The 24,488-nt window shown below is 27.5% G+C and overlaps 7 protein-coding genes across 7 annotated transcripts; 3 read left to right on the top strand and 4 right to left on the bottom strand.

The window, feature by feature from the left end:
• Positions 1–1,177: 1,177 nt before the first annotated feature.
• On the bottom strand, positions 1,178–2,626 carry OCT59_011422 (uncharacterized protein; the record flags this gene model as incomplete). The annotated part of the gene is made up of 1 exon (XM_066136490.1): positions 1,178–2,626. One exon carries the CDS (start codon positions 2,624–2,626, stop codon positions 1,178–1,180), a length of 1,449 nt encoding a protein of 482 aa, XP_066001104.1.
• Positions 2,627–8,591: 5,965 nt separating this feature from the next.
• Positions 8,592–9,417, bottom strand: OCT59_011421 (uncharacterized protein; the record flags this gene model as incomplete). The annotated part of the gene is made up of 4 exons (XM_066136489.1): positions 8,592–8,757; positions 8,895–8,935; positions 9,051–9,138; positions 9,233–9,417. 4 exons carry the CDS (start codon positions 9,415–9,417, stop codon positions 8,592–8,594), a joined length of 480 nt encoding a protein of 159 aa, XP_066001103.1.
• A 1,296-nt stretch (positions 9,418–10,713) lies between these two features.
• On the top strand, positions 10,714–12,594 carry OCT59_011420 (uncharacterized protein). Its single transcript, XM_066136488.1, has one exon. The coding sequence runs from the start codon at positions 10,818–10,820 to the stop codon at positions 12,435–12,437; it is 1,620 nt and encodes a 539-aa protein (XP_066001102.1). The 5' UTR covers positions 10,714–10,817; the 3' UTR covers positions 12,438–12,594.
• Positions 12,595–16,386: 3,792 nt separating this feature from the next.
• Positions 16,387–17,727, bottom strand: OCT59_011419 (uncharacterized protein; the record flags this gene model as incomplete). Its single annotated transcript, XM_066136487.1, has 1 exon — positions 16,387–17,727. One exon carries the CDS (start codon positions 17,725–17,727, stop codon positions 16,387–16,389), a length of 1,341 nt encoding a protein of 446 aa, XP_066001101.1.
• Positions 17,728–18,037: 310 nt separating this feature from the next.
• Positions 18,038–19,483, bottom strand: OCT59_011418 (uncharacterized protein; the record flags this gene model as incomplete). The annotated part of the gene is made up of 1 exon (XM_025332066.2): positions 18,038–19,483. One exon carries the CDS (start codon positions 19,481–19,483, stop codon positions 18,038–18,040), a length of 1,446 nt encoding a protein of 481 aa, XP_025177757.2.
• A 3,971-nt stretch (positions 19,484–23,454) lies between these two features.
• OCT59_011417 (uncharacterized protein) lies at positions 23,455–23,805 on the top strand (the record flags this gene model as incomplete). Its single annotated transcript, XM_066136486.1, has 1 exon — positions 23,455–23,805. The coding sequence occupies one exon, from the start codon at positions 23,455–23,457 to the stop codon at positions 23,803–23,805; it is 351 nt and encodes a 116-aa protein (XP_066001100.1).
• A 262-nt stretch (positions 23,806–24,067) lies between these two features.
• Positions 24,068–24,466, top strand: OCT59_011416 (uncharacterized protein; the record flags this gene model as incomplete). Its single annotated transcript, XM_066136485.1, has 1 exon — positions 24,068–24,466. The coding sequence occupies one exon, from the start codon at positions 24,068–24,070 to the stop codon at positions 24,464–24,466; it is 399 nt and encodes a 132-aa protein (XP_066001099.1).
• Positions 24,467–24,488: the final 22 nt, after the last annotated feature.

The following is a 24,488-nucleotide window of genomic DNA, read 5'->3' as shown; positions in this document are numbered from 1 at the left end:
CTTGTCTTCCTCTTCTACTTTCCCTCTTACTTTTCCTTATCTCGTCCTTCCTTTCTGATTGACCTCATCAGGAGTTTTTAAAACAACATTTATTGAAATATTCAAATATTAACTATGTTCATAGCATAAGGTGTATAGCTCATGTTAAATTAGTAATTAGTAATTACTCACTTTTATTAATTTATTAAACTGCTTATTTGCAAAGACTTACATAGGATGTTGTTCTATTAAAACTAATAAATATGATTTATTAATTGATTTTATCCGATAATTTTAATTGCAAATTTTTAGTGAAAAGTAATGGTATTCGTTTTTAAAAATGTAATATACTGTATATGACTAATACAGTATATACCGTATTTAGAAAGAACAAGAAAGCTTTAAAAGAACCAAACATTTTTTATAATTTGCTAAAAATTGTATTGATTTTAATTCATAAAAAATAATCAAAGAAGGATTGATTGTTATAACGCAATAAAGTACTACTATTATAACGATTTCTACGAATTTTATTATAATTGATGTTGGTTAGGCGACAATTATTTAAATTTTCTTAACGAAATAGTTTGTTAATGATATTGATATAATATTTTGTGATAAGAATTTATTAATGAATTCAAATAATCAATTATTGGCGGCGATTCGATTTTATCATCATCCAAATTTGATCCGTTAATTCATATATATATTTAGGGGTACTGATATATATTGATACACTATATATTGTATATATTTTTCCGTTGCTTCGCACCGGGATTAATGAACTTGAACCATATAGTAAATTGTGCACACAAATAATATAAACTGAACTGTAGATGATCGACGTTCATCATACTAATTTATACAAGTATTTTAGCTATAAAAAACGCACTAAAGGAGAAACTGATATTCCCATTGGCAACGATAAAATAATCGGATGAATCGATTAATGTACAAATTAATTCTATAAATATGTACTGGAGAATTCACTGGAGATTATTTATCGATCGGTATTTCCGATAAACACGAAGATGAACAAAATTTTACCTCCAATTTAAATGAACAAAGAAAATTAAATGATAAATTTAACAGAAACATGTTACATTGTTACACAATTCAAATAATTCACTATTAATTTATATAAGGTAATCTAGATATGATCAAATTTTTTAATTATATATTATGGATTTGAATACTCTTATTCAAATTTTTTAATGATACCCAAATTTTTATATTTTCTAATTATTTTCTTATTTTTGCTATTTTTTATAAATTTACTATCATTAACAATAAAAGAAAGTGATTTTTGAGGTATACGGGTTTTCCAATTAATAAAAAACGATTCCAAATCATCTTTTCTTAATTTTACATAATTACATAATGTCAATTCATGAAAATTCTTGGGTGAATATTTAGCAACTATTTCCAATAATTTCTTTCCTTCAAAATATGGTTTATCACATAAAGTTTTAAAGCTTTCTAATTGTTGACAACTACTAAAGATAACTGCTAATGATTCTATTTCATCAAATTTGAATTGAGTATATAGTGATCTCAGATTCGGACAAAATTTTGCTATAGCTAAATTTAACGAATTATTACTATTACATCCATATACATTAAATTCCCTCAAATTCCTTCCATTATTTTCTAAAAATTTAATCAACATTTCAAATTCCGAATATCCATAATATAATTTTAAAATTTCTAAGTATGGAAAAATAACGTATTGTAATTCTTTAAAATCTTCAAATCCTGATGATAAATCAAGTTCTTGTAAATTTGTAAATTTTGGCAAAAATGATAATTTTGATATTCCTTGTAAAAATAATTTTGTCAGTGTGTTTGCATGTTTTGTTAATGAAGGTACGATCTTTGCGCAATCTATATCCTCTTTATCATCATAATCAATACACCGCATAACTGATAAAGATTTTAAACTATTTTGTGAAAAAATCAAATCATTTAATCCATCCAAATTAGTAATACTGAATTCTATAGTTAATGATTGAATATTATGGCATATTTTAGATAATTGATAAAAAAATTCAGAATTGATGTTCGAGCTACATCTCATTTCTGATAGATTTTTTAAACAATCTCTTGCACCGGAAAAATTAATAAAATTCGGAATTTTGCTGCCATAAATATCGGAGTAATAAACCAGTTTTTTTAAAGAAGGAATTTCTTTCATAAACATTTTTAACATTTCTTGTGCTATCAAATAGTTTCTTTCTCTTAGTAAAATAAAAGATTCATGATTTGTGGTAATTTTTTTAAATTCATCATCGATTATCATTAGATCAAGAATTGAAAGAACTTTGCAAAATGATGGATAATTAAATAATGGAAATTTCGAAGTTGGAGTTGGAATAAAAACACCTTTGTTAAATAAAAGTTCTTTTGATTCATTAGGAAGGCAAGCGATTAAAGTATTAAAAATTTTTGATAACGCGTCCAGTTGATATAATTGAAGTACAGTATCCCAAATGTTTCTCCATAATATTTCAACAGAGACTCTACACCAAAGACGACTAACTAATAAACATGAATGTAAAGCGACTTTATTATCATCTAAACATTCAAAAATTTTCTTGAGACAATCGATGGGAAGTACGGGAAGTTGGGAGGGCATTTTACTATTCATTTTTGAAAGATTTTATAAAAAGGGCTAAAAAAAAAAATTAAAAAAAATGAGTCATAAAGAGAGTAGTCCTTTTTATATTATTTATATTACTTATAATATTATAACAGTGTTGAAACAGAAGTCATGTGAATGTAAAATCATAATTAACAGATTAGTCAGATTATAGTTTAGTATTTATTAAAATCTATATATTAATATGACATATAATCTTGAATGATCTATACTTTGATATAATTTTAGATTAATTGATTTTTTTCTGTAGATAAGAAGATAGTAATTAATGTCATCAAATATTAAATCATTACAAAGATCATGATCTTTGATAGCAGCTGTAAAGTAAATTTGAATTTTCCGGCAATTTCTGTAAAGTACTGATTAATATAAGTTACTTTCCTGTAAATAAAATAATAAGTTAAAATATTATAACTAACTTCGAATTGTGCACAAAGTTACTTTAATTATTGCATTTGAATCTAATTCAAACCTAATGTATATGAAGTACTGATTATTATAAGCTACTTTTCTGTAAATAAACTAATAGGTTTTGATATTATCTAACTTCAAATACAATTACTAATCACAAAGCCACAACTTTGTTTGCTGTATTTAAATTTAACTCACATCTATTTTATTTAAAGTATTGATTATTATAAATTACTTTTCTGTCAATAAAATAGTATATTATAATTCTTTAAAATTATATATAAAGTTACTCTGATAGCTGTATTTTAAATTTAATTCAGATTTAAAAATACTGATTATTACTATATAAGTTATTCTTCTGAAATAAAATAACAGATAACTAATAATATTATAATTAAGTATTACTAATCACAAGCTCATGATTTTGATGACAAGTATTGATAATTATAGGTTACTTTTTCTGTCAATAAAATAATAGTTAGTAATATTATATCTAACTTCAAATATAATTACTAATCACAAAGCCACAACTTTGTTTGCTGAATTTGAATTCTATTTTATTTAAAGTACTGATTATTATAAATTACTTTTCTGTCAATAAAATAGTATATTATAATTCTTTAAAATTATATATAAAGTTACTTTGATAGCTGTATTTTAAATTTAATTCAGATTTAAAAATACTGATTATTACTATATAAGTTAATAAAATAACAGATAACTAATAATATTATAATTAAGATTATATAATATATTACTAATCACAAGCTCATGGTTTTGATGACAAGTATTGACAATTATAGGTTACTTTTTCTGTCAATAAAATAATAGTTAGTAATATTATATCTAACTTCAAATATAATTACTAATCACAAAGCCACAACTTTGTTTGCTGAATTTGAATTTAACTCATATTCGAAGTATTGATTATTATAATCACTTTTTTTTGTAAATAAATATTATATTATAATTCTTTAAAATTATACATAAAGTTACTTTGATAGTTGTATTCAGATATAATAAAAATACCGATATTTCTTCTGAAATAAAATAATATATTATAATTCTTTAAAATTATACATAAAGTTACTTTGTTACTTTAATAGCTGTATTTAAATTTAATTTACTGATTATCAGTAAGATGACATAAGTTATTTTAATAGCTGTATATAATAAATTTAATTTAGCTCAAATAAAAATAGATTATCAGTAAAATAAAAGTTACTTTAATAGCTGGTTACTTTAATAGCTGTATTTAAATTTAATTTAGCTCAAATAAAAATACTGATTATCAGTAAGATAACATAAAGTTACTTTAATAACTGTATTTAAATTTAATTTGGCTCAAATAAAAATACTGATTATCAGTAAGATAACATAAAGTTACTTTAATAGCTGTATTTAAATTTAATTTGGCTCAAATAAAAATACTGATTATCAGTAAAATAACAAGTAACTATAATAACCTTAAAGTACAAGTTTATAACAGGTGCTGATAATTATAAATTACTTTTCTGTAAATAAAATAATAAGTTAAAATATTATAATTAACTTCTAATTATGCACAAAGTTACTTTAATAGTTGCATTTGAATTTAATTTAAATCTAATATATGTAAAGTACTAATTACTATAAGTCACTTTTCTGTAATATTATACAAATACTGATTATTATAAATTACTATTCTCTAATAAGATTATAATATCATAATGTAAATTCAAAGTACTTGATTGTTATCTATAATTAAAATAATAGGTAATAAATAATATTATAGTTAACTTCAAATTAAAAGATATATGATGTCATAATTTTGATTACCTGATCTAATAATATATATGTTGTGCGTCAAGTGTCGATTTGCGTCAGATGCAGCCGACGTGCGTCAGACGTAGATTGATACCTGACGCACGTCACTTGTGATATAAAATATGCAAAATTAAGTTATAATTAAATTAAAATTTTCAAACTTAAACTAAATTTCTTTATTAAATAAGTTTATTAATCTTGTTAAAAAATATGTAACCCTGTAATATTAAATTGATTAGACTCAGTTTCATGGAAAACACTTCATTCAAAATATTAATAAATTACAAGTTTTTTCAAGTAAACAATATTTAATTAAACATAGATTAAATAGCCATAAAATTTTCACAATATGTGTAATTTATTGTAACAAACAAATTTACTTACGTAATAAAAAATAATTTTATTAGTAAAAAAAATTTTTTTACTATAGGAGAACTTTATTGTGTGATTCAAGTGACGCGTCAAGTATCAATTTACATCTGACGCACGTCAGCTGCATCTGACGCAAATCGACACTTGACGCACAACATATACAAAGTACTGATTATTATAAAATACTTTTCTGTAAATAAAATAATAGGTTTTAATATTATATCTGACTCCAAATATAATTCGTTTGCTGCATTTAAAATTAACTCAGATCTATTATATTCAAAGTATTGTTTATTATGAATTACTTTATTGTAAATAAAATAGTATACTATAATTCTTTAAATTTTACATGGCAATTAATAATATTATAACTAAATTAGAAGATTACTATATAACTGAATATCATAATTTTATATTAATATAATTACTTAGTAAGTAACTAATAATTATAAGTTACTTTTCTGTGAATTAAATAATAAGTTAAAATATTATAGCTAACTTTAAATACGATTACTAATCACAAAGCCATAACTTTGTTTGCTGTATTTAAATTTAACTCACATCTATTTTACTTTACAGAAACTTAAAGATCGTAGCGATGGCTTAATGCGCAGTAACTGCGTTATAAATACATAGTGACCACATTATGTAATCGTAAAGAAATTACATATATGCAGTTACTGCGCATTAAGCCATCGCTACGATCTTGCAGTTTCTGTAAAGTATTTAAATTATTGATTATTATAAATTACTTTTCTGTAAATAAAATAGTATGTTATAAATACTGATTATTGCTGTATAAGTTATAAATAATAGGTAATTATAATATTATAATTAACTTAAATTCATAATATCATTTAATATAATTACTAATCACAAGCCCATGACTTTGATAGCAAGTACTGATAATTATGAGTCACTTTTCTACGAATAAAATAATAAGTTAAAATATTATAATTAACTTCAAATTATGCAACAAAGTTACTTTAATATTTACAACTGAATTTTAATTCAAATCTAATGTATGTAAATTACTTGTTATTATAAGCTACTTTCTGTAAATAAAATGATAAGTTAAATATTATAAATAGTGCTACAAGTTATGCACAAATTATTTTAATAGCTGCATTTAAATTTAATTCGAATTACTGTAATACTATTCTAAAATTAAATAATAGGTAATAGCATTATAATTAACTTACTTTTTAGCTGTGTTTTCTTTTTTATTACAAATTACCTAAAGTATTATAATACTAGGTAATTATTAATATTTAAGCACTGTAAATACTATATAAACTAGAATTTAGTATTAAATTTTTAACAATAGTTTAAATTTATTAATATAAATGACAATAAATATTAAATTTATTCAAATTCAAATTTTTTAACAATACCCAACTTATTATATTTTCAATTATTTTCATATTTTCATTATTTTCCTCATTCTTACTATTATGATAAAGGAAAGTGATTTTTGTGACTTACGGTTTTTCCAACTAATAAAAAAGGATTCTAAATCTTTTGATTCTAATTTTACATAATTACGTCTCCTAATTTTAATACTTTCTAATTGTTAACAACTAATAAAAATTATTTTTAATGTTCTTATTTCATTTTTTATAAATCGAGTATAAAGAGATTTCAAATTTTGACAAAATTTAGATATAGTTAAATTTTAAAAATTATTATGTTTATCTATATAATTCTTTTGAATTTTTTCCATTGTGTTCTAAAAAATTTAATTAAAGTTTCAACTTTTGGAAATCCATTAACAAATTTTAAAATTTGTAATTTTGTAAAATTAATATTTTGTATTTCTTCAAAACCATCTCTATAATCAAATAATTTGAATCACATTCTAATTCTGAAAGATTTTTTGCTCCAGGAAAATTTATGAAAGCTGGAATATTTCTATCATAAAAATCAGAATAATAGGTCAATTTTTTCAAAATAGTTATATTTTTTTGTGCAATCATATTGTTATTATTTAATAATGTATATGTAATAGAATTTTGATTCTTAAAACACTTTTTGCTATAAAGACATCATCAAGTATTAGATTAATATCAAGAATTGAAAGAACTTTACAAAATGATACATAATTAAACAATGGAGATTTCGAAGTTGGAATTGGAATAGCTCCATTCTTATATAAGAGATCTTTTGATTCATTAGGAAGACAATTAATTAAAGTATTAAGAATTTATGATGATATTCCAAACCTATATGATGGAGATATGTTACGTTTTAAATCCCAAATGTTTCTCCACAAAACTCTAACAGAAATTTCACACTAAAGACGATTAACTAGTAAGCATGAATATAATGCAGCTTTATGTCCATATTATTTTTATAACAAAAAATAATGAGGTTCAACGTATTGTCAAAAAATAAAATCGTTGTTATCTTCTTATAGTAAGTTGAATTTAATCGTGTTACATACACCTGTTGTATAACAGATAAAGTAGATTGTGTAATGTGAAAAATTACGCCAATAATTTAAATAGATAATTTATACATTTAATTTTGTGACTGCAGGTTAATTCTTTAATCAATCTCATTGATCCAGGAAAGGTATTGTTTGTTATAAAAATGATCTTCGAGTTAAAGATAATTATTTCAAGCTATAGCACAATTATTTAAATAATTGAATATCAATAAAAACCCCCTAGAGTACATACCTATTAATAATATTCAACTTTTTAATAGTATCAACTTCCAATGATTATTATTATCTTTCACTAGAAAATTAAATGTCTTAAATATTAGTACAGTACATGCAAGTTCAATCAATAAAAATGATTCCAAATCTTTTGAGCTTAATTTTACATAATTTTAATTTTAATCTACGGAAATTCCTTGGTGAGAATTAATAATAGCTTCCAATACCGGTCCCTAGCTAGAGCCTGCTTTAGCCCTAACTTTCTCAGTTATTGTCGAAAGTCGACAACAGGAGTTAAGAAAACCTGAACAAATGATTTATATTGTGTGATATATTTTCTGGAGTATCATTCTAAATTTTTTTTGTTTGGTTTTACTGTAGTGAAAATCGGATGACATTAAAATATTTGTCGCCCCTGTTAGTTTGGATTTTGGAATGAAAATTTATTTGTCACAAAGTTAATATAAAAATCACGTGAACGAACACGACTTATCATTTTTTGGTATGATTCTCTGGTTCCCTTACAACCACCGTAAGGAACCTTTTGACGATACCGCTCATATACGGTGGACATCTAGTAATTTTTTACACTCGAGTTCTTGGGAATCACATAGAGACGATTTACTTTTCGATAATATAGATTTATTTTCTTTTTTTTATGATTTATAATTTTTACATTCTTTTATTGAAATATAATTTTTATTACATCTTATTCTTCCTTCTCACCTTGGATTCCGGCGGTGTTCTTAGAACATTCTCGTTTCTTTGTTTCGATTTTCCACCAAAGTGACATCGCCCTCGTAGCGACTTGGTATTCAATTTTCGAATTACTTTCGGTTTAGTGTTAAAATCTTTGTATTTTGTAGTGCTACTTTGTTCACGTTGTGTAATAAAAATAAAAATAAAAAATCTCTTTTAAAGTTGGCTAACCCTAGATCCCGAAGAATGTAAACCATATTTCGCTACCAATAGTATTCCATTTACGATCATATATTCATTACTAACCCGGCTAATTTTGTTTCATTCAAATTATATATCTGCCTTATCTATTTTGCCCATTTATAAATGTGTATCGGATAAAATATAAAAAAATAAGAATATCATTTTATTACGTTCTTCATATTAAATAAAAAGGAAAATTTTATAGTTTCATTCTCTTACAATTATAGGAGTGCAATCTACTGTTGTTAAATGTGGTGGTTCATCTTGTGAAGCCGGTGTTACAACGCGTACTGAAGCCCGGGCTATCCTAAATGTAAAGTTAAAGAGGACCAAGCTACTCTTTGATTAGAAAAGAATGACCAAATTGTCGTATGTCAGAGGCAGGATTGAAGATACAGTACCTGAAAGATTCAAAAGTGAAATTAGAGACGTGCTCAGAGAAGTAAACGCTGAAAATAAGAAACAGTAAATTGCTGGGGACGCACAAATAATTATAAAATGTATGTCTGGTTTTGTCTTGTGGGTTGAGTTGAGTTCTATTTAGATAGTTGTTTTGAAATATTAACTTCGAGTTTAGATTGGACATTATCATAACAATATTAAAGCAGAATCCTTGAAACTATTTTTGATATTGAAAAATAAAGGTAGAACCCTATTACAATCAGGACATAGTATTAACCGCATGGTAAAAATCATTAGTGGAAATTTTTTGTGTACAAAATAAATGATATAAAAAAATGTTAATAAATTCTCCAAATAAATTTTACGCTATAATTGTAATCAAATTCTTAGTAATTATTGTTTTCCAATTGTTAAAAACGGCTTTTCGCGATGGCGATTTTAAATAGTAGGAATTTTTAATGATTTTTATTACGGAGCTACTCCTATTTGATCGGGCGTAAGGCTACAGTATTTGTCTGATATATTAAATTTTGTTGATCATAAAATAATTAAAATAGTTAAAATTTAAATTTACCCATATAATCGAAGTGTCAATTACTTAATTTCAGCTAAGAAAAATTCGACTTTAGTCTTTGTAAAAGTTTAAATTTCATTCCGGCCTAAATTAACTGCTAACACATCGTTTCACGGGACCAATAGTAAAATTTATTTTATTTCTTTCGCTCAAGATGTTTATCATAAGTTAACGTCTTTACAGTATTGGTTTGACAGCAACATCATACTATTTATGTAAAAAGACTCTTTAGTGTTGGGATTAAGCCGAAATGGAATAACAGGTTAGTCGTGAGAAAGGTGTCAATATATAAATTCGATGAATAGCACGTTCACAACTACCTACATTTGGAGTATTATATAATAGTATTTCACGGGGAACTATGGAATCATTGATTTGCGCGGCTGCGTCGTGAAAATCATTGTGTGGTATAAACCAGTTATTTCACGGATCATGGCGGATCAATAGCAATTAATAATGATATAATGATGGACTTTTTATTCTATTCTAATATTAATTTATCCATCTTTTTAAATAATCATCCGTGAGATTACCAAATAAAAATCATCATGAATTATTAGGAACCGTGACCTTATTTATATTAATCACATTATTAGCATCATACCTATAAAAAAAAAGAAAAAGAAATATTAAATCCCATTCTACAAAAATAAGTAACGAAACAAATAGTACTTTTTAAAGAATCAGACATGTTTCCCTGTCCTTAAGAAGCAATGAATTAATATATTTGGTGAGTCATCGCGTCGCATCACTTATTTTCACGTGTTAGTATATAGCTGTGCCATTACTCATCATTATCATTTTGTTCTACAAATATAGCTAAAATCAACATGTGACCAATTAAAGTTAATTAAATTAACTATTCGCATCATTTTCATCATTTTAAACCTTTTTTTTTCTCTCTCCTTTTTATAATATTGTAAAAAAAAAATATTTCTCAAACTTCTCAAATTTCTCAAGCTTCTCAAACTTCTCAAGTTTCTCAAATTTCTCAAGTTTCTCAAAACACAATGTCTTCTCAACTTACTGTTGATTGTCTTAACAGAATTTTTAAGTGTTTAGAAGAAGATAAAGTTAATTTACATTCTTGTTTACTAGTAAATCGTTTTTGGTGCAGAGCTTCAGTTGAAATTTTATGGAAGAACATTTGGATTTTTAAATTTGTTGACTCCTCACCACACGATTTGGATGTATCATTAAAAGTATTTGAGACTCTGGTCGCTTTTCTTCCTAACGAGTCAATAGATTTTTTATTCGAAAATGGAATTTCTATCCCAACTACAAATCAAAGATCTCCATTATTTAATTATGTATCATTTATCAAAGTTCTTTCAATTCCACACCTCATAATCGGTAATGTCTCATATAACAAGATTCTTACTGGAAATTCAAAAACAAACTACTTGATATCACATGAAATTTTAAGAATGTTTATGAATCATGCTTCTTTAAAAAAATTGGCCTATTGTTTAATAGAAGATAGTCGTGATAACAATGTTTCTGATTATTTTAAGCTTATTTCAAATTTTATTAGTTTTCCTGGAGCAAAAGATTGTTTAAATAATCTTTCAGATTTGAGATGCGGCTCAGACATTAGTTCTGAATTTTTTCAACAACTGTCTCAAATATGTCACAACATACAATCACTTAGAGTACATTTTTGTTGTATTTCAAAGGAGTTAAATGAATTGTTTTTATCACAAAAAAATTTGATATCCGTATCATTTATAAAATATGGTGATTATTATTATGGTGATTATTTTCATAATATTGGTGATGATAAAGATGTTGATGATGGTGACGACGACGATGATGATGATGATGACTACAACGACGACGACGACGACAACGACGATGATGAAGTTTATGTGTATTCGTATAGTATTAGACTTAATAACAATGATGATGATGATGATGACTACGACGACGACGACGACGATGATGAAGATCATAAAATTCATCATAATGATCAAGATTGGCCAAAGATTGCATCTTTATTAGCAAAACATTCAAACACAATAAAAAATTTATTACTTGAATATAGACATGCTGACTTTAAGGAAATACAATATATCACTTTTCCACACTTACGAATTTTAAAATTAGTTATTTGTCCAGAAGTTAATATGTTGATTAAATTTTTAGAAAATAATGGAAGGAATTTGGAAGAATTATATGTGAATAGGAATGATAATTCATTACATCTAGCCATAACTGAATTCTGTCCAAACTTAAAATCATTACATACTATATTTCCAAGAAATGAAATAGAAATGTTAAAATTAATTTTTGAGAGTTGCCAACAATTAGAAAGTTTTCTAGGTATATGTGGTCATTGTTTTCTGGGAGGAAAAAAACTGTTAGAAGCTGTTGCTAAATATTCACCCGAAAGTTTTCGTGAATTAAAATTTCATAGTCATGTGACTTTAGGTTCAAATGACTTGCGATCATTTTTTATTGGTTGGAAAGCTCGTAAACCACAAAATCCAATTTCATTAATAATTAGTGAAGAGAGTTTTAAGTTAGATATCAAAACTGGTGAAATGATAGCAAGATACAAAAAGTTGGGTATTATAAAAAAATTTGAAACTGATGACCAATTTTTTCTAAATATGTATAATTTTTACTAGGATAATTAATAACAGGTTTACGTTTATATTAACATTTGTGCGGAACATACATATTATATAGTATATTGAAATATTGATCTAAAAAAAGCTATTTCAAAATGTAATTCAAAATATATTAGTTGAATAAAGAAAACTATTTCCTGCAATTAAAATATTATCTCCTATTTCTAGTACAATTACTACTGAAACGTTTTATGTTTTGATAATTTACATATTTTGGGATAAACACAACTTCCTGACTAGTAGATGTTGTTTTAACCATTTTCTTGCAAATGGAACACGAAAATTGTTAATTAATATGTCAATTTTAAATGCCTTTGTCCGTAGTTTGCTCACTCTAAATGAATTGTATACAGAAGAACTTCAGGAACTAAACTGCGCTACAACCAACGCTCATTTTTTTAAAATCGTTTCCTTCAAAAAATTGATTTTCTCATAAAATGATACACTATGCCTAGTACTTGCCTCAACTGAAATCACTTTTTAGTTTGTGGAATCCTATTTCCATTTCACCTACCACCGGCCTGAGGACCGATGATTTCTTCATTTGATTAAGGTGCCCGAACGTAAAATTATGATTTTCGCTTAATAATTTGTTTCATCTTTGAACCGTATCGGTGACAGTATCCTGAACTATAGGTTAATTCTGAAACAGTATCTCGCTCTATGAAAAATTGAAAATGACAATTAAATTATATTAACAATATTATCTCACATAATTTTTAATTAGTGTTTACTAAGTGCAGCCATACATCTATTCAACACAAAATGGACTTCCCGGTATTATCATGGATGGCAATACCACCAGATTGGTACAATGTTCTCAACTGTCAATTGTAGAAGTGTTCAAGACTCGCAAGGAATACACGGATTGCTATCCCCGATTGTATGGTTTTCAGACGAACCAACAACCACACTTCAGCCGAATTTACCCCCACACCGATAATTAATATAACCCAACCTCATGACTTATGGATCGATCGTTGGATCCCGGACTCGATCCTGAAAGATCAACTACCCTCTGCCTCATCAAATTTAGCGCACCGTCATACGTTACAATTTTATACAGATGGTAGCTGATTTTACCCTCGCACCCTGGTCAAGTACTGGATGGAAACGTTGTGGACGTTTCAATGGGGGGGCTGCTTTTATAGAAACACATAGTAATACACAGATTGGAGCTTGCATACAAGATTGGCCTTCTACCCGTGCGGAATTGATGGGCATATTTTTAGCATTGCTAGTTAGTCCTCCTAATAGCATTATCCATATTTATACAGACAGTCAATCAGCAATTCACTCTATCAACAATGTTCTACAACATAAGAATGCTAGGCGGTATAGATGGCTGACGGAGAAGAAATTACACTATTTCATGCATAAGGTCAAGGGACATAGTGGTGACGTTGGGAACGATAAAGCAGATGATTTCGTAAACTTAGTTTAGATTTAGATAGTTCTTATGATAATAGGTTTACCCATGGCAGTAATGAATTTAGGTTTATGCCACAATATAATCGCACTTCTATTGAACAGAATATTCGGAAATTCATTCATAAAGCATTACATTTTAGGAACTATGGTGCTTGGTCTCGAGTTTTGTTGATAAACGATTCGATTACGATTGGCACACAACTTGGACTACCATCAAACAAATCAAGTTTTTTAAATGTGCTTCCACCAAACGCAACAGCCTTTGGTCGTTTATTATCAAAGCCCTTCATAAGGAACTACCTATAGCCACGCGTTTGAAGCAACAAAAACCCGCTCTGTATAGCGACCTCAAATATCAATTTTGTCATAAGCATGAAGAAACAAATCATTTATCAACTTGCACACAAACGACGGATCAGAACTCATTTTAGATCCGAACTCATTCATTTCCTTAATAACACTGATGAATTTCAAAAACTACCTCCTCACATTAGATCATGCACCATATACTCACTCCTTGGCACTTTGCCGGACTCATTTAAATATACAAGTCTACCCTCTGACGCCATGCAGGCAAAGATTAGTACAACAGCTGAAGAAAAATCTTAAACTCTCACGAGCTGATAGTGTACGATTGGGATCCAAAATTCTAATGCAAATTATTATTCTTTTCAAAAACCACCTATGGAAAGACAGATGTGAACGCGTCATCAAATGGGAACAATAACATTACCGTTCAGGACAAACGTATTTCTATTCATAATCGTAGCTCTAGGACCAGACGTGCCGACAGACCTGTAATTACAGAGGATGAAATTATTGTCTTAGATGGCCCTGATCCCACTACACAGCCGATATACGCTCCGGTTTATAATTCTCCTCGACAAAGTTTTCAAGACTCTTTAGGCCTGATGCACTCTCAGCTTCAAAAAGTACCTTTTATTGCCTCAGGTTTATAAACTTTTATCATCACATTATTATTTTGATATAGGAATTTGATTTGGGTGATTAATTAATTTAAATATAGTGTTTATATGATTATTTATTTTATAGTTAGGATTTTTGGTAGTTTTAATTTTTATTATTTTATTATTTCATTTTAAATTATCTAATTTTATAGATTTTATTTTATGATCGTATTGTATATAGTTTATAGCTCATCGGGAACATTTGCTGGTCGAGTGGGGGTATTTTAGTGGTTAATGTTTATGATTACGTAAACTTATTACCATAATTAAATATCAATCCCTAATGAGAGTAAATAAAAAAAAAATAACAATCGATTATTTATAAAGTTAATCAGAATGAATTTAGGAGATTTGGAATGACTCTTTTCCTACACAAAGTGGTCATTAATTCGTCGGGATGATAACATTATTATGTAAAAGGTTTTCGAATTCATCAAGTAGACAAATAATCAAAATATTAAGAACTTTTATCGATATATTGGGTAAAATTCTAACAGAGATTTCGAGGTGTGAATAAAGTGCTCTAAATACTCATATATCTCGTTATGAAAATTGAGGCATTCCCTGTAAAAAATCTGATCCGTGTTTTATCTTTCCATTTTTTTCCGTGAATGTATCATTTTAATGGAATTTATAGCCTTAAATCATGGAAATTTTCATCTCGCTAACACGGATATCCGTGAATGTATCATTTTCACGGAATTTTTACGGAAGACACGGAGAAATAATGGAAATATTCGGATAAAAATTTTTTATAGGGATTTTGTTATTTATTTAATAAATTTTAAAGAATTTCTACTGAAATTTTTTCTCGTTGTATTCGTTATTCCTTTTAAAGTACTTTAAATGAGTCATATTGCAAAGCAGTAGACATATATAATTGAACCGTCTAGTCTGCATATAACTTATCTGGTTTAAAAATTGGATAATATCGTACGGTAGTTAATGATACTATGTACATCAGTAACATAGCAAAGGGATAATTTATGTAACGCTAGACTGTATTAAATATTCCGAACTTATACATTCCGAGTCTTGTACTTAAAATTAAAAATTTTAAATATTATTTCTTCATATGTGTCTCTAACTACCCTATAAAAAATTTTTCAAAAAAAAATGATCACGTGTCTGAGTTTCTTCGGAATAAAAACTAGAAGAATGATCATTTATCGGAGTTTTTTCCAGAATTTTTTTTTATAGACTGTCCAGGTAATGCCTGTACAATGTTCACATTTCAATACATTTTCTGGGCATTTTAAATTTTCCACGAATCTTATGTATTATAAAATGTAATCCATTAATTTATTTAATTTTATTTATATACAATTTCTTACAAATAAAGTTTGATATTTAACATAATAATATATACAACTTAAAAAAATACATAAATTTACACCTTTAAAATTTTAATTACGCCAATCTTTTCATATTCATTAATAATTTCCTTCATTTCATTATTTTTTTTAGAACCAACATTTTTAAAATTTAAAGTAAGTGATTTTTGTGGGTTACGCTTTTTCCAACTAATAAAAAAGGATTTCAAATCTTCAAACGTCTAATTCCGCATAATAATTATGAAATTTTAATTCATGAAAATTCTTCGGTGAATTTTCAGCTACAATTTTCAAAAGTTCTTTTCCGCTTAAATTTGAACCACGACGAAATATTTCAATACTTTCTAATTTTTTGCATTTCTTAAAAATATTTCTTAATAATAATCCTGATAAATTTTCACCAAATATAGTATGTAATGATTTCAATTTCGGACAATGATCGTTAACAGCACGATTTATTGATGAATTTTTACATTTACATCTACTTTGAAATTCTTCTAAATTCTCTCCATTATTCTCTAAGAATTTTACTACTATCGGTTCAAATTTTGTTGGAAGATTAACATTTAATTTTCTTAAATGTGGAAAAGTAAAATGTTGTAAATCTTTAAAATATTCGAAATCTTCGTCTTCATTAATGAAACTTAACGATATATTAAGTTCTTGTAAATTATTGAAAACTTTTATAAAAGATAATGGCCAATGATTTTCTTCCCCTTTGATGCTTAACTTGATTAAAGTATCAGAATGTTTCATCAACGAAGGTATGATATCTGCCCAATGATATGATTCATAATAAATTGATAAGGATTTTAAATTATTTTGTGAAGAAATTAAATCTTTTAACCCATTTGAAACTGTATCAGCATATTTGTTAAACCTAATATTTAATGATTGAATATTATGACATATTTTTGATAGCTGATTAAAAACTTCAGAATTAATGTTTGAAGTACAAGTAAATTCTGAAAGATTTGTTAAACAATATCTCGCTCCAGAAGAATGAACGAAAGTTATTCTATCTGATATTTTCAAATCTTTTATTTTTGAACTATAATCTACATCACAAGTATATGATAATTTGTTCAACAAAGAAACGCTCATAAACATTTTTAATATTTCTTGTGTTAATAAATTAATATATTTTTTTGTATTAATTGACTGTTGATTGTTAGTAAGAAAAAGCTTAACAATAGAATGAATTTTATAAATTGATAAAACTTTGCAATATGATACGTAGTTGAATAATGGAGGTTTCCAAGTTGGAGCCGAGATAATTTCCTTCTTACACAAATAGTCGTCAGGAGCATATAAAGATTTCAAATTTGGTGCTAAAATAATTCCATTGTTATATAAGAAATTTTTAGATTCATCAGGTAAACAAATAATTAAAGTATTAAGAACTTTTGTCGATGCATTGGGCTCCTTCCATAAAATTCTAACAGAAACTTGACACCAAAAGCGATTAACTAGTAGGCATGAATATAAAGTGGCCTTATCTTTTTCTAAGCATCCAAAGATCTCGTTAAGACAATCAGCATCAAGTTGAGACATTTTTTATTTCTATTTTTTTTAAAAAAAAAAATATATATATATATTTTGCGTGAAATTTCAGTTTTTCTAAAGCTAAAATCGTAAAGTCATTTATAACCATATTTATTACTTTATTAAGTCGTATTACAAAGTACAGATATCTTTGTTGTGTTACTAAAATTAGAAATTCTCACGCCACAAATAAAGAAAACGAGATTTTTGTATGATACTTAATTTATTTAATTTTATTTATACACACAATCACTTAAAAAGCATATTTGATATTTCAACATAATAATAATATATATACAACTTAAAAACATGCGTAAATTTACATCTTTAAAATTTTAATTACACCCTTCCTTTCATATTCATTAATAATTGCCTCCTTTTCATCATTTTTTCTAGAACTACCATTTTTAATAATTAAAGTAAGTAATTTTAGTGGGTTACGCTTTTCCAAACTAATACAAAATGATTTCAAATCTTCAGCGTCTAATTCCTCATAATAATTATGTAGATTTAATTCATGAAAATTCTTCGGTGAATTTTCATCTACAATTTTCAAAAGTTCTTTTCCGCTTAAATTTGAACCACGACGAAATGGTTCAATACTTTCTAATTTTTTGCATTTCTTAAGAATATTTCTTAATAATAATCCTGAAAATTTTTCACCAAATGTAGTATGTAATGATTTCAATTTCGGACAATGATCGTTAACAGCACGATTTATTGATTTACATTTACTTTGAAATTCCACTAAATTCATTCCATTGTTCTCCAAAAATTTTACTACTATCGGCTCCACTTTTTTTGGAAGATTAATATTTAATTTTTTTAAGTGTGGAAAAGTAAAATATTGTAAATCCTCAAAATGTTCGAAATCTGAATACCCATCGTCTTCTTTACTAACATAACTTAACGATATTTCAAGTTCTTGTAAATTTTTGAAATCTTTTATAAAGGATAATGGCCAATGATTGTCTTTTCCTTTGATGATTAACTTGATTAAAGTATTAGAATGTTTTGACAACGAATCTATGATATCTGACCAATGATTTGATTCATAATAAGTCAATGATAAGGATTTTAAATTATTTTGTGAAGAAATTAAATTTTTTAACCCATCTGAAACTTTATCAGAATATTTGTTAAACTTAATATTTAATGATTGAATATTATGACATATTTTCGACAACTGATTAAAAACTTCAGAATTAACGTTTGAAGTACAGGTAAATTCTGAAAGATTTCTTAAACAATATTTCGTTCCAGGGAAATTAACAAAATTTATATTGTTTGGAATTTTTACATCATCATTAGTATATGATAATTTTTTTATCGAAGAAACACCCATAAACATTTTGAATATTTCTTGTGTTAGTAAATTAATATTTTCTTTTGTATTAACTGACTGTTTGTTGTTAAAGAAAAGTTTAACAATAGAATAGATATTAGAAATTGAAAGAACTTTACAATATGATACATAATTGAATAGTGGATGTTTTGAAGTTGAAGCCGACATAACTTCTTTCTCGCAAGGAATTGTTGGTTTTAAAATAGTTCCAACTTTATATAAAAATTCTTTAGATTCATCAGGTAAGCAAGTAATTAGAGTATTAAGAACTTCTACTGATACATTGGGGGTTTCCCATAAAATTCTAACAGAAACTTCACACCAGAAACGATTAACCAGTAGGCATGAATGTAAAACGGCCTTATCTTCCTCAAAATATCTAAAGATCTCGTTAAGGCAATCAGCGGTAAGATGAGTCATTTTTGTTTATTTTTTATTTTCAAAAAAAAAAAACTTCAACTTTGAAATTTTATCCTAGGATTTGTCTCGTTTTTTTATATTTCTTTTTAAAGTATATCAAGTGATCGGATTTCATTATTAGATAAACAAATTTGAATGTAAACAAAGGGGTTTGTACTTTTTTTTATCACTCTATTTTTGGAGTAGTTTATCGTGTGACATGATGTCATGTGAATTTGCGCTCATTGAGAATAAACATTCTTAAAATTTTTGACAACCATTCATTATAAATGAAATGATCGCCGGACCAATTGATTTTTGGATACCCGGATAAATTAATACATTTACATTGACAATAATAAACCCTGCGAAATCATTGCGAATACCTTTCATTTATACGTTTTAAATTTCTTTTCCATTTATAGATTTTGCGCAACTTAATCTATTAAGAATTATAATTTTCAAAAAGCTCGTTTTTTGTCTGTTCATTTATTAGTGTGACGAGATTCTGTGTTACGGGTAAATGATATTTATTATAAGAAATTTGGCGCAATTGATAATCAATTATTGGAACAAAGACTTTAAAGATTATCATTTTATATTAAAAATTGTTGAAAATCACTTATCTATTGTAAACATTCTAAAAATTTTGGAATTTGCAACAAAACTTCATGTGAAAAACATGTACAGTATCTAGCCGAAACTACTGCTGGTTAGAATATGAGTTACCGTCACTTTTTTTTTTTAGAAATTAGGGTCCATCTTTAATTCTTTGGACAGTTATACTGGCAGATAATGTCTTTATAGAAGAATGACACTATTGAACCGAAATTAGCATCCGGAATAGCATGGGTCTCTCAAATACTCCGTAGATATCCCGATATATTATAGATTTCCTAGCCTAGTAGATTTGAAATAGATTTCACTTTTTTTTTAAAAAAAAAAAATTATATATGTACAAAATACATGAAATAGTGACTTCACATAAAGTTTTGGCGAAGAGTTTAATTGTTTCATCTAGAAAGTAAATTACAATTTCATTTTGTCCATTAAATATATTAATACCGGACCTCATCAACATACTTTCTAAAAAAGAAAACGTAAATTTGTCTACAGTACATTGTTGAGTAATAAATAACAAAATTAACCTTTCTCGCATAAAATCACCTCCGATAATTCTTAGGTATATATTAGTTAATATAATATTCGAGTTTCATTTGTCGAAAGATAAATTAACGAAATAATACACAATTGAAAATTCTTAATTTTAACCCAATGAAAAAATTTTTTATCAAAAATAAATCGCACTGAAGTAAACTATGCTATACAGTGTTCCTGAGCCCAGCCAAATTAATATTATTAGTTTTGACTTTTGATTTTCATTTGTTGTAAGATGTACCGAATTTTGATTAATCTTTCCAGCTGTCGTGTCTCCCTCCGACTTTACTATTTAGACAAGCTTTCTGCTGGAATGTTTAACCTGTCCATCTTACAATTACGATTGACTGTTTTAAGACCCAATGTACTGCATGCAGAGATCACAACGAAACATATCTTGAAATATAATGTGATCCCTAATTACGTATATTTTCATCACGACGGGTGAGTATCTCGGCAACGAGTTGTGTTTCTCCAAAATTGTTCGTAAGGTGAACATTTCACAGGTGTTTCCATTAAGGGACGTCATTATCTTTATAAAAAAAAAATTCTGGATAAAACTCAAACAAATGATCATTTTTCTAGTTTTTATTCCGAAAGAAACTCTGCCACGTGATCATTTTTCTGGAAAATTTTTTATGAGATATCAGAAATTCCACCAATCCTTCTGATATCGAAATTTGATCTCAAGTTCGTCATAAAGAATTTCAGGGGACATATTGTTTTATAAAGTCTTTAACTAAACAATATTTGAACTGTATTTGCTAAGAGAAATCATAATATCTGCTGTCGTGAAAAAAAGATACCTAATGTTGATTGTGAAACCTAACTTTTTTAAGGCATCCCCAAAATATTTTTGTTGAATAAAGTAGTAGTAAAAGACTGTCAGAAAGCACATGATGCAGGTCATGCAGGTCGGGAAAACCTACAACGAGTCCGAGTAACAAAGACACTTATTTCGATTATTCTAACATCTGCGCATAATTTGATGCACAACATATCACATGAGTCATTGAAGAGTTCCCATACATTATGATCAAAAAACAAGTGAGCATACAGATCCATAAACAGAAATACAGAATGTTAAATAAAATCTTTATTGACAATACATCACCCGATTTTTTTGTGCCGATGCATCGCTTTCAACAGACTATGAAAGCGAAATTTCACTCAATATGGGTTTTATTATGATCCTTGTAAAACATTTTTCTCGGAAATGCCAATTATCATCAGCCTTATTAACTTTCACATCTTCACAACAAAGGGAAAATATCAATGACAAAAAGTTGATATGGTAAAAAACAAGTGGTAAATTATTTTGGTTCCATTTCTTTCAAAATCAATCTTCATTTGACTGAATAATGATGAAATTATGAGACCAATAGTTAGACTTTCTACATTTTTTAGATGAAAATGGAATTTACGTTAATTTAGTCCCTTCCAAAATTGCTGGAAACAATTTTATTCATAAAGTTTATAAAATACATATTATCTGAAGTTCTTAATAATTAAAATTACTATAGTCAACACTCTATAAATTGGCTAGAACCATATGCATAATTTTCAAAATAGTGTATTTAAAGTAAAATAATTATAAAACATATAAGCTTGAGACAAGACTAAAGGATGCATTTATCATAGAGGGTATTTATAGTGGGTGTATCATTACTATTTGATATAGGCCAACTTGGGAGTTCTAGGACAAAATTTCCGAATAGGTATAAAATAGTGTGTGGCTCCCCGGCCACTTTCCCGATATACGAATTTTTGTAATCTTTATTGAACTCCAAATCAGTTGTGAGGACCAGGAAACATATCGAGAATCCTATATTAAATTCAAGCTTAAAATCGAGCTGGGTTAATTTCCTGCTATCCAAAAATTTCTGGTATCAAAATTGGCTTAGAATTAAGCCTGGGATACCAAAAAATAAAACTGTTTCATATAGCCATTCTAACCTGATTTTAATCCCAAATAATATAACGAAAAAGTATGCTATACTGCTTGCCCCTGAAAAGAATCTCAAGCACCAAGGACCGAAGTGTTCGAGTGTGCTTGAGGTTCGACCAATCAAGCATAATTAGCATACAAAGTTCCATGTTATCCTAGAAATAATTCTAGAGCTGATTCATAAGTGTAAACAAAATAAAAAATTTACACCTAAGCTCGTCTTAGGTGTAAATTTTTTTTGTATACGGATAACTAAACCAAAAAGCCATAGCATAAGTTCTATCATACCAGTATTTTTTCAATATACAGAAAACCATTCTGAAGCCAATTTCTCCACACAATCATTAAGACAAAAAGTCTAACCTCAGGTGTAAAAAAATTTGGGCTAGGTGTAAATTTTTTGGACTAGGTATAAAAAAATTTGGGCTAGGTGAAAATTTTTCAACCCTAAATTACCTCCCAATAAGTATCCAATGGCTCTATCTCCAAGCCTATTAATATACTGGGTTACAAAGGCCGGGTTCAGAGCTAGTTGGCTTATCACAAACATTACAAGGAAGACACTTTCTAGCTTTCCAATGTTCATGGCAACCTTCAGGCCGATGGCAGGTCCGCCCACAAACATCTCCAGTTCTGAATAAATAGCTGCAAGAATATTCGCCTATCATAGTAATAAGAAATAAATATTTTATTTTAAACAAAAGATTTCATAATATTAATATAAGTACCGGAGTAGCAACACCCAGGTGTAAAAAAAATTAAGCAAAGACTTTTGTAGTATTAATACAAATACCTGTATAGGTGCACCTGAAATAAGTAATTTATTTTAAACAAAAGTTTTCGTACTATTAATACAAACATCTGAAAGTATACATTTATATCTAAAATGATACCACCATGTCCACGATGTGGTAAAGATGATTTTAAAAAGACCCGTGATCTAACAGCTCATCTTAAAAGAAAGTTTAAATGCAAGCCAAAACCAGTTCGCCCAAAATCTTCTGAGCTACAACCACTCCCTAGACCTCAATCACCAGCTCCAGTAGACCATACCAAAAGAAAGGATCGAAGAAAGAATAAGCTACAAGTGATAAACCCAACTCCAGTTCTCGAGCCAGAATCTATTTCCCAAACGCAAGTTCCCTCTCCTACCCTACAAGATGTAAACCAAAGTCTAGACCAAGTAGTTGATAAACATGCAAGAAAGTCTGGGAAACATTTGAGAATAAGAACGTGATTTGCCACTAACCTTAAAAGATTGTCAGCTTCTACATCATGATCTATTACAGGCTGATGATGAGTCATTTGAAAATGTTCACAAACCAGAACAGCATCCCACCCAGCAGATCGAAGACCAAAGGGTAGTGGATCCTGAAGCCAGTAGTTTGCACAAAAAAACTCAGAGAGCTGAGAAGATCTACAAACTTCTCGAAAAAATAGGATTAGATAAAATCCAATATATCAAGTCATATAGTGCAAATGATGAAATCTAAAAGATTATGGATCATTTTTCAAATAAGTCCAGTATAGATTTAAGCAATGACCAGAATAATTCTATTAATGATGATGCCTCCAGTCAAACTGATGTCTCCAATTCTTCAGGTGATTCTTCCAGCTCAAAAAAATTGGATACCAAGGTAAAGGTGGTACCACCTATTCCTCAATCCAAGAGTCCACCCTATGACCGCACCTATTTTTGCAACAAAACATTAGACCAATATCCTGCTTTATATAGAGAATTTAGTAATGAAAATTTCGATTATTATGGCATTACTGACGAGACATCATGCTCATTATGCAGTTTAGATCATAATGACGAGGAAAGTATAGAAGGTATGTATAAATCCAGATCTTACTTTATTACATGTGAACAGCGCGAAATTGAGACAACTGCATAGCCTCCCCCTGTGGGAGATGATC

The sequence above is a fragment of the Rhizophagus irregularis genome, chromosome 19 (assembly GCF_026210795.1).
Source record: "Rhizophagus irregularis chromosome 19, complete sequence".
Taxonomy (NCBI): Eukaryota; Fungi; Glomeromycota; class Glomeromycetes; order Glomerales; family Glomeraceae; genus Rhizophagus; species Rhizophagus irregularis.
Note: the sequence above shows the minus strand (reverse complement) of the source record. Positions and strands in the feature narration are given on the sequence as shown.